Source organism: Nipponia nippon, unplaced genomic scaffold, assembly GCF_047370975.1.
Source record: "Nipponia nippon isolate SJK-2023a ecotype South Korea unplaced genomic scaffold, ASM4737097v1 scaffold_3, whole genome shotgun sequence".
Classification (NCBI taxonomy): Eukaryota; Metazoa; Chordata; class Aves; order Pelecaniformes; family Threskiornithidae; genus Nipponia; species Nipponia nippon.
Genome location: NW_028262347.1, coordinates 75229137 through 75239958, shown reverse-complemented (window position 1 = coordinate 75239958; position 10822 = coordinate 75229137). Strand labels below are relative to the sequence as shown.

The 10822-nt window shown below is 41.6% G+C and overlaps 1 protein-coding gene across 3 annotated transcripts in view; it reads right to left on the bottom strand.

Annotated features, from left to right (window-relative positions):
* Positions 1–110: 110 nt before the first annotated feature.
* IRAG2 (inositol 1,4,5-triphosphate receptor associated 2) overlaps positions 111–10822 on the bottom strand; it is a 42366-nt gene continuing 31654 nt past the window's right edge. For all 3 annotated transcript variants that reach the window (XM_087767064.1, XM_087767063.1, XM_087767065.1), the window contains exons 25-40: positions 10493–10539; positions 10345–10409; positions 10102–10218; positions 7845–7927; positions 7631–7703; positions 6779–6833; positions 6665–6692; positions 5959–6099; positions 5376–5510; positions 4394–4541; positions 3469–3512; positions 2729–2806; positions 2560–2624; positions 1987–2088; positions 1708–1812; positions 111–618 (exon numbers count right to left, since the gene is read on the bottom strand). In XM_087767064.1, the coding sequence (XP_087623190.1) occupies positions 375–618; positions 1708–1812; positions 1987–2088; positions 2560–2624; positions 2729–2806; positions 3469–3512; positions 4394–4541; positions 5376–5510; positions 5959–6099; positions 6665–6692; positions 6779–6833; positions 7631–7703; positions 7845–7927; positions 10102–10218; positions 10345–10409; positions 10493–10539 (1530 nt within the window). In that variant the 3' untranslated portion in view covers positions 111–374. The remainder of the gene's footprint in view (positions 619–1707; positions 1813–1986; positions 2089–2559; positions 2625–2728; positions 2807–3468; positions 3513–4393; positions 4542–5375; positions 5511–5958; positions 6100–6664; positions 6693–6778; positions 6834–7630; positions 7704–7844; positions 7928–10101; positions 10219–10344; positions 10410–10492; positions 10540–10822) is intronic.

The following is a 10822-nucleotide window of genomic DNA, read 5'->3' as shown; positions in this document are numbered from 1 at the left end:
GACTAAAATGCAAACATTCTGCTTTTGTTACAGCAAAATAAGTTCTTTATTGTCTTGTGGCTAGACCACTTAGTCATATTTATTGTTAGCTATGTTCAAAATTACTACCTGTTTTATTGTAAACTTGAATAGAACTGAGACCCTTTTAGGTACTTCTAAAGATGACTTTTGTCAGGATGGGGGGGGGGGGGAAAGGAATTTTTCAATTTCAAGTCATGCTTTAAAAAAAACAAAACAAACCACAAAAAACCTCCCCAAAACACACCCACAACCCAACAAAACAAACCCAAACATGTAACCTTAAATATACTATCTCAGCTTCTCATACAGTCATCCAGAACTTGAAAGTGTAACTACAAAAGTCAGAACCTTTGTTATACGGGGGGTGGTCCGTTGTGTTGAAGTCCTGTATACGGCCACAACAGTTGCTGTAGTGAAGTCCAGGAGTCCCCAGTTCCTACAGGTGCTGCGTCTGCTGGTCTTTGAAGAGACAGCCCCGTGAGGAAGCTTGTGAGAGCAGCCAGCAGTACCAGGATGGAAACGGAAACCCAGAGAGTTTTGTTAGCGTTGGAAAAGGAAGCCTTGAAATGGGACACCCACGATGACATTAAATTGCACCTGCAAGGAGTAAGTCATACAGTGGTTCAGTTTTTCTTCAAAACTTGGCAGTCCTCTTCCCACCCCACTCCCCCCACCCCAGAAGACCCTAAAGGAAACCAGACCCCACAAACAAACATACAGATCCTTAACTATCAAAAGTGACAAGGTTGTTACGGTACTGGGAGCTACGTACAATGGTAGCTTATGTTTGGGCTTTTTAAAATGCTGACTTCGGTAAGCCAGTTCTCAATAAGCTGTTTTGGTGACTGACCTGAGCCACGAGCCCAGCGCAGGCACCCATGCTCCCTGCACCCCGCCATGTTTCTGAAGGGGATTCACAAAAAACTGCCTGGCAGCTCATGAAGATATCTTGCTTGTAGGAAGCACTGAAGAGTGCTGGCCTTATGTTTTACTGTTTTCTAGGGCTTTGGTGCTTTCCTTGAGGTTAGGGAGAAGGCTTACCCTCACTGGCTATCCAAATCCTAGACCTCTCATGACACTGGGTGCCTCCATCCTTTATCAAACAATAGAAATATTTGTTCTTGCTGTCTTCTCAGTTTTACACGCTAGCATAATTGTCTTGTCTCCCCCTTGATCAGAAATGCTCAAAGTGGAGGCTTAGCGTAAGATATTCATACAGAATAAACAGTTTCTCTGCAGAGACAGCAGACCTCCTTTCCTGTAAGGCAGGGGCTTCCAAGGGATACTTGTTTAGGACAGCACTCTCTTCCTTGACTTGAGATATTCAGAGAAATTAGCTGGAATAGTCTGGAGTTAGTCTTGATAACTACTCATCTCTCAGTGTGTTCCCCAGCTGTGGTTAAGTTTTGCACAGGCCTCAAACCCTTGCTCATTTTTACAAGAGTACATGTTAGGGTAACCGACAAGAGGTAGGACCATAGCATGAGGCTCCGCTTCACCTCACCATTTAGGATTAGTAATGAATCCCTGGTGGGGCGAGTCTCTGGCACCTGAGATGACTCATTCCCAGTTGGTTTGATACAAAAATCGGTGTTAACAACCAAACCAAAGCTACAGCTTTGCTTTCTGTTCCCATGTCCACCACCCAAACGTCGCTTTACCTCATGATGATGTGAGAAAACTTACGCTGACTCTAGGTTCCATTTTGATGAATATTTTCCTTTTTCAGAGATGCTTTCCTTCCTTGATGGTTCTTCTTGCACTTCAGCAGGTGATTCCGACTGCTTATTTCTGTAAGCAAGCATCAAGAGTTCCAAAGCTTTTCCATCAAGCATTTGATTTGACAGAGCTCACAATAGCTTGACTTTATAGCCCTGATCAGGTGGTGGACAGTTAAGAGTTTATTAAAAAACGACCCGACCAGCCCTGCACACACACCTCAGAGGAGGTTGTTGTTGAACTTACTTTGTTTCAGCGTGTTCGTTTTCATACTCTGCCCAGGAATACGTGCTAATGAACCGCTGTAGCGAAGGACGCTTCTCATTTTGCTTTGCTCCCAGTCGTCCCCTGTCACGTTTTAAAGAAGTTTGCCTTAATTTCCCCGTCAGATATATAGCAGGAAATTAGAAATTCAGTAGCAGCCTACTTATTTGGGTAGGCCTTAGACAAATAAGTTTCAAAATTAGTTGCCTGAAATTAGGATTCTTTTTTCAAAAAAAACCCAAAAAACACAAAACCAAAAAACCCAGATCCATCAATGCCAGCTGCCTAGATTTCATATTTTAGTTCTAAAGCAAGAAAGTCCAAGGTAATTTTTTAAAAGTCTCAACCCTTAATAAAAAAAAAAAATAAATAAAAAAAGAAGAGCTGTAACATTTAGTCACGAAGGCTCATTTACCTATTGAAGTATGGAAAACTAACATGAAAGGTGTAGCCTAAACATTATTATACCTCAAGATACTCCATAAGCTGCTTAATACAGGCACAGTTAGAGCTGAAAAACATTTAGCACTATTCAAAGACAAGAAGTAACTTTACCAGCTGCTTGATCTCCTGTTGAATTTATCACTCCGTTCATCTCCATCAAGTTCATGGAACTGGGCCTGGGGAAGAAGTTTGACAGACTTACTGCATTGGCATTTTCACGCTTCAGCCCAGCCAGTTTTGAGAAGGTGAAGCGCCTCACCATCCGGAAACCCCTACTTACCAGCGGCAACCCAATACCTGCATTTCCAGCACTCCTAGGCAATGTTGCAATGCTAACTCTTCGTAGGGATGATGATGGCTATACAAATAAGAGGCATTACTGACTCTACCAAGGAATGACTGGATTACTCACTAATCACATATAATACCATCTGTTTTTATACAAACTGTATTAAAAAAAATAGATGTCGATACTTAGCTTGAAGTGACACACAAGTCAAATCATAAGCACAGCCCAAGCCATGTTCTTTAAAGCAGTGTCTTTCCACATCAGCTGCTTTCCCCCCCTAAGAATCCAAAGTGAGGCTGGCTACACAGCTTCCAGCAAAATGCTGAAGTTGAAGGCATCTAAATTCACCTAATGGTGCCCACGGGGATTCCTATTTGAATTGCTCCCATCTGTTTTTTTAATCTCCTGTTCTAAACCCCTCTTCTGTAGCCCCGGTGAGGGAACAATACATGAACAATATTTCTTAACCATTGCACGAGAGCACAGCCATTTCAGCTTTTGTGAACACTTCATCTTCTAAGTGGGACCACATGGAGCTCCCTTGGGTTGGTGGGGGAGACTGAAAAATATATCCTTGCGTTTGATGACATCAGTCCATATCTGAGACAGAAAACTACCAAGTCAAGCATGTAGCAGATCACCAGCACATGACAAGGCAAAGAAAAACACATAGACACGCACATACTTAAAAACACACATAAAATTTCATGTTAAGCTGCAATGGCCATTACCTTAAAGTTAAAAGAATTTGGTAGCTTTTTATTTGTAGATTCATCTGTGAAAAGATCAAACATCAGAAAGGCTCACAGTGAGCTTTATTTGCAACTAAACGTCTGACTTTTTCTAGTATCTGTTTAAGCAAGGAGTGTATCAGAGTACTCTCAGAGATCAGAAATGAGATTTCGGGAAAAAGCTTTCTATTTCATTAGATAAGTTCATAATTACACATACTCTACAAGCATCAATTTATGTTGCTATCATTAAATGTATTCTTCTATTATCAAGACAGTGTCCTGTTAGAGGACAATCTTTTACAGTCAGGAAGGAGTAGCCCGTGATTCAGAAGACTAATGCGAGGGTTTTACCGGTGTGCAAAACTGCCCTTTCTGGTTTTAAAATATATGCTCTATTTTTCAGAAGAATTTAATCCTTCTCTGGCAAAGCCACAAGTGCACAGCGTGACCTGAAAACCTGACCACTGTACCATCTGCTTAGAGGGGAAAATTTGGAGCACCTGCACTTAAGGAGTCTGTAATTCACATTTAGAAAAGAGCAGGAAGCATCTGTAGAGAGCAGTCAGAGCTCAGCTACCTAGAAATAGCTACTGGGAATGCTCCAGTGTGAGCGAGCACCCAAATTTACTGCTCACAAGGAATAAGATTTATCACCACCACATGCAATGCACTTTTCTAAAAGCCAGCATATTACTGCATGCTTGCAATGTTTTCCCCCCAGCCTGAGATTCATGACAGTGTACACACAAGTGTAATTTTAGAGAGTTGTTTCTAATACTGTTAGTAAATAGCTATTTTCCCCTCTATTTTTAGGAAAGGAGATACGACAGTCATATAACCCCTCCACCTAATGCGTTAAGCTCTAATTAGATAAGGGTTTATCTGGCAGGTGCTAGAAAGAGGAAAGACCAAGCAGCTTTACCTCGATCTCCAAGAGAACTAAAGGATCTCTCATTCTGGAGCAGGACCTGTTTCAGCTCCTCAAGCTCTGCGTGTTCTTTTGCGTACATGCGCTTCAGGTTCTCCACATGTTGAATCATTACTTCCACAGCCTTGCTGACACGGCTCTCCTAACAGAGCGAGTGCAACAGCAGCAGGAAAAATAAGCAGCTCTTTGAGGAACTGCATCGCATTCAGAGTTCAAGACTTTTTTTCCTGGTAACCGTCTACTCTCATCTTGGATGACCACGGTGCAACATCCTCTCATTTTTGTCCACCCTTTCAAAGTTTCACTACAACCCATCTCTCAACACATGCCCAGGTTACACAGGTCTCATTTCTCCAGTGATTACTCTTATCCTAAAATTAATTACTCTTCATTTTCTGAGCCCTTACAACTCCTCCTCATCTCTTCTTCTGATCTACAGTCACAGCTGCCACCACGCATTTGCTAGTATTGCCAAGTCATATTTTCATGTTGTTTTTTGGCATTCTACACAATTACGCATAACATTTGAGCAGGTGGTTGTAAATTTCCATAGATTTAACTTATTAGCTGCCCTTTCCCTAAGGGAGAGAATTACCATTAGAGCATCAAAACCATTGTTACCACATCACATTCTTGTGCTCTCTACTGTATACGTTCCTCTGATGCAAGTTGTTTCTGGATTTTTGTTTGGTTGGGGTTTTTTGTTTTAAATCAGGACCACATTTCTGTTGTGTGCTTTTGCCCAACACTAGTGCAATGTCACTGCTCTCACAGTGCCTGGGATTCCTTATGACACCGCAAACAGCGATCCAAGAAGAGAAAGCCAGGACTAAGCTGTACTGGTCAGTCTGAATTACATACACGAGAGTCCCAAATCTAATTCTGGACTCAGAAGCCTAGCAGGCAGATACTGCTATCCCTTATCATCTAGAAGCTTTTAACTTTGTAGAAAATACATTTACATGGAAATGGTTACCTGATTAATAGCTCCCAACATCTCTGCTCTACTGGCGACTCGGGCTGCATACTGGCTAAGGAACTGCAAGCTTTTCTGCAACTTCTTAATAATCTCCTGCGCTTGGTTATCTTCTTCACACAAAAGAACTAAAGCCTAAGGGGCATATTGGCAAGAAAAACAGTGTGAACTATTAGTAGAGAAAAAAGGGTGAACCCAGCTGATGACACTGAGGGGTTGTGTTCACGCCCACACATTCGAAAGATCAGCATCCAACATCATCAGCCAATGTAACTTGATACAGACCTCCAGCGGGCAGAGACTTCTGTTTACCTAGCATAAAATCAGCTGAAGACAGGGGTTCTTGATGGATGTTTGTGCAATAGAAAAACTTCCCCACTGCCTGCGTGCACAATACACTCAGATGAAGGTTACCCCTCAAAGGCTAAGTCTCTCATATTTCAACTGCATCACTTCAGAACTTCGTTCAGATTTGCTTATAATGTATCACACACACATGCGCATCCTAAAAAGAGCTGTGTTAAGAGAGACGCTTTCACAGCCGTTCATCCCATCTACCCTACCAGCCTTGACCAATACTAACCTCTAACATCTTTAGAGCATTTGTGATCTCCTTTTTCAAATTTTCTTCAGCCAAGTCTCGGGACCTTTCTTCAAGCCTCACTCTCTTGTCCAAGGTAAACAAATCACATTTAAAACCTAATGACAACCTCAGAAATTCAGCCTGTTGTGGGAGAGGAAAAGATTTCAGAATAATCCAAGAGACGCAGAAGCTTTTAAAGTAGATTTGGGTACTGACATGACATTTGGGACTGCACCCCATGAACAAAGCTACAGGAGAGATACAGAAGAGAAAGCAACCATAGCCCACTTCCACAAAGCCAGTCTTCCCATCTGTAGTGATGGGGGAAATAATCTGCAGCCAGAATAGGTGGTATCCTGGCAGCACGCAGCGGCCATCTGCGTCTTTTGACAAAAAACTGTCTTAAATCAGCACATTCTGCCTGGGAGGAGGTCACAGCTATGCTCCTTCAAGCTTGCAAACAAGTGATTTAACAGCAACAAATCTTTTGTTCAGTTTTACAGATTGGCACCTTTTCCCGTCTCATCCTTTCCAAAATTTCCATTGCGCTTGGAAAGACAGATTTCAGAAGCCAACTTATAGAAATGCATCCAGTTTAAGCTACTCAGCATCATTCTTTTATATAGGACAAGATACTAATCAGGACTTATTGACAAGATCTTTCTGTTGTCCAAGATACTTAAGGATACAAGCAGTCGAGACTTACCTCCACTTCTTTCTCGCTAGGAGAGTCACTGTAGGATAAGAAGAAGCAATCATGTAACAGACTGCAGCTTTAGATTCATACCTGCAGGTGATCATTGAAAGTCAAAACACTTACGGCTCATTTTGCTTTGTTTTATCTGCTTTAATGCCACCTGCAGTGGGTGAACTCCCTGAGAAGAGAGAAAAAGGGTTCTCAGACAAAATGAAAAAACAGCTTGTGAAAGGCTTTTAAGCTTCAACAGAAGCCACTGTTAAAGATTGCCAGTGTTAAACTCTTGCCTTTGAAAACAATGTGTGTACCTCAGAGTGCATTAGGGTTGGTGTCAGTAAGACAGCACAGCACTGTCACTTGTATGAAGCCTCAGAAGTTAATTGTTTAGTTGGCTTCAACTGGCTTTTAATTAGTACAGAAATTATTAATTATAGGTTTTGGTTTAAGTCCCCAACCCATAGGTTCAGGACGTTACGTGACTTACTACATCACTAACTTTCAGTGAACTGCAAAAGTAAAAGGCGAGGTGATCAGAAGTGCAGAGATGTCTAAGCACAGTTCAGTAGAAACATCATCCTGCTTATCCATATCGTATTACCCCAAGCTCTAGCTAGCATAGACGATCCTGCTTTACAAATCTTTGGGGAGAGCAGGCATGCCAGAACCGTTTCAAATACCCCAACTCCTTTGCAACTCTTAAGAAATTTTCCTTCCTGTCTAGAGGAAGATGGAGCTGGTTAGATCAGTATCTGTAGAAATCAGAGAAGCAGGTTTTGCATGATAACATTCTCCTTCTCCCCACTGCTAATCCATTTTGATCTCTAACTGCAGCTACTATTCCTTAAAACAAAAACCCCTCATAATAATTGGTGTGGGGCAGGCAGCTCTCCACACCTCTTTACACAGGTCTTGACACAACAACCAAGGTTTGCACTCCAGCGAGTTACGTGAATGTGTTCAACAAAAACCTCTTACCTTTCCTACTGGGAACCACAGCTGGTGCTTCCTCACTCTGCTCTTTATTATTTTTCTTTTCCTGGTCCACCTCCTAAAGCCATATCAGAGAGAGTAGTTATAGCAAGGGAACAGCCACGATGCCACTGGAGGGGCCTCTCCCCTCCTGCAGTGCTTTTGTTTGTCACTGCTCGGCCAAGCCAGTTCTATCTTTCGTTGTCACTAGGACTCTTACCGAGTCTTGCTTTAAAACATTTTGAAATGCAGTTTTGTGTTCTTCCATCACGGGGCAGAATTCCTTCTCTGCCAGATCCGCTCCTGGGGAGAAACATTCCCAAAACCAAATGTAACGATAAAAACAAAACAAGCCTCCAACACCCAGTGTACTAGCCATGGACCAAGAGGGCTAAAAGAAATTGCAGCAAATGCCAGGAGAGGGCATTAAGAAGGAGGAGAAGCAGCAGCAAAGAACACTATAAAGACATAAAGGAAGAAGTGTGATGATGATTATGTTTGGCTTGGAAAAAAATCCCAATAAGCAGCGTTACATGTCTACAAGTGAGAATATTACTCCTGGTTGCAGTTGCTCTAGTCGAAGTTGCAGGAGTTACAGTAATATTCCTTTGGAAAAATGAATTTCATTATTTTGCTACCAGCACGTGTTCTTTTGTTTGTTTGTTTGTTTGCTATTTAAAGAGACAATTTATAATTATTTATTTGGAATTCTAAAAGCACAGGAACGTGTAAAAAAAATCCCATGCACAAACTAACAGGAGAAGCGATGAATATTTGTAATTCTCTTCTTTCATATTACAGAATATCAGATGAAGTCAAGAAATAGATGCTACTTCAGCTGCCCTTACAGAGGAGCTTGAGAACAACCAGGTCATGAAATGCATAGAGCTGTGGTATTTCAGGTGTCCATAAGCTTCAAACGTAGTCTGATACTTGGACTCTCCTTTGTACCTGAAACCTGAACTAGCGGGGTGCTGATAGAGCCAAGAAAATAGCTCTCTTTCCCAGAAGATGAGTGGTGATGAACTGCTAATGAACTGCTAAGTTCAGGAATTGATGATACCAGTTCAATAGTTTGTGTGCAACACAAACTTTGAAGTGCTACAATTTAGAAAAGCTTTAAAGCAGGCGAAAATAACCTCCAGGAAGAGGGCTATTAGAAAGATTTAAAAAGGAAAAATATTTTAAAAACTGCAGAAAGTCTGAAAGTCACACTAATTTCTTGTGTAGCCGTAACTCTGGTAGCTATTTATACCTTTCGGAACATCTAGAACTTTTTTTTTCCCTTTTCTGTTTATGTAGTCACACACACACACCCCCTCCCAGATGCAAGCCAAAGAAATGGCACAGGAAAAAAAAAAACAACCCACCTTCAGGTTTGAAGTGCTTTCTCTTTTCATCCTTCAGGTGAACGACCACCTTTGCTTAGCACTCCCTTTTGTCCCTGCTGATTTCTGCAGCAGCCCTACCTACCTGACCTGGCTCCCAAGCACCTTTAGAAGACATTGTGTGGTACTAGCCAAAACCACAAGTGGAGATTCGTCAGTGTCTCTGTTCTAATACTAGAAACACTTTCTATTAAGAGATGTACAACAGGCAGCAGGATTCTCAGACTTTAAAGCTATTTGGACTCTTTCTGATCTGTTTTGCATATCTGTTTCCTCCTTGCCAAGGGCACCTAGACCACATACGAAAATTAACAGTACAGGCAAATTAGTAGAAAGAAAATACATTTAAGTGAGGGGACCGAATTAGATTTTGGGAAGATAGTACTAAAGAAAGAAACAAAACCAAACAAGAAATGACGACAAAAAGTCTTATATATATGGTTACAAACAAGCATGCACACGTATTCTGTGCTGCTTATTCAGATCAGCTTTTTTAAAAATAGCCTAAATACCCCATGTACACATACTCCAGTTTTGTTTTACTTTTAGTTTTTAAGTGGAAGATGCACCAGCAGATCTGGTAATAATTCTTCTGGGTGTTTACGGCTATAGCGAAAGAAAAAACCATACACAAAGGCTTCTACCCTCATCTCTCCTCTTCACCCATCCCAGCTTTTTGTGCACTGAGCATCAGTTTTGAAAGCGAGGAAAGCGTTATTTAGTCTAGCTGTGTCACTAAACTTTTTAAAACCCTGAAAACATTCTCTCTCCTCCCAAAATTGCCTGGGCTTTAGTATCCACACAATGTTTTGCCAGCTGAGCAAGCATCAAGATTTCACAAAGTTATTTCATGTTTACTTCTTACAGTGCTGTAGGGTACCAGCCTCCTGCAAGCAGGTAAAGCCTTATTCCTACTCGAGTTTCAGGGAGGGTTGAGAGCACTCGCAGGCAAAAGTATGTTCAACAACAGAAAATCACCAGTTGCCATTAAGTCATTTTTCTTACTCAGCTTCCTCACTTCAAAGATGTGCTGGAAGCAAGCGGTTTTCTCACTGCACGAGTGCCAGTGCACTGCAGCAGTTACTGTACCTGATACAGGACCAGCCAGACCCTTATCGTTGTTTTTCTCTATTGCTACGGAAGTTGGCACATCTTCCTCTTCTTCACGTGAGCCCTTGGGTGATTTTTCTTCCATAACAAGGCAGCCTGTAAATTCAGGCAACAGAAGACAGAGCTCTTAGTGTTCAGTAAATGTGCAGACCTGAGCATATCTATTTCCGAGACTCTCAGTGCAAAAAGTTCACACATCTGTGCCCCAAATTAAGGGCTTACCTGTTACTGGCGCAGCGCTTTCCAACGAGGACGTAAGAACTTCTTGGGGTGAAGTTAAATGATCACTACCAAAATAAAATTCTTTCAGATACTCATTGATATTATACAGTCTTGATAAAGGCTTTTAAAAGCTTGCACAAAACCTGACCTGGATGGGATCAGACTGGCTGGTAGCGTTGGCTCTGCAGAGTCAATCTTAATGGAAAGAGAGAAGAGTTACTATCAGTGAAAAGGTTGTCGTGCAAGTAGAAAATTTCTTTGACAAAGTTTTAATAATTCCCCCAGCTGTGCCTAAATTATTTCAGCAGTGAAGAACTAGATGGTAACTACATGCAGATTCATCTGCTAGTCTAAAGCCACCCAGACATACAGTATGTAGCTTAGCACGTTATCATCATTAGGAGCGATAACTATGTGTCTGCAGAGACCTTATCTCAGGAATATCATGCTTCGAGATGGATTTTGGTTCCTGACTTCA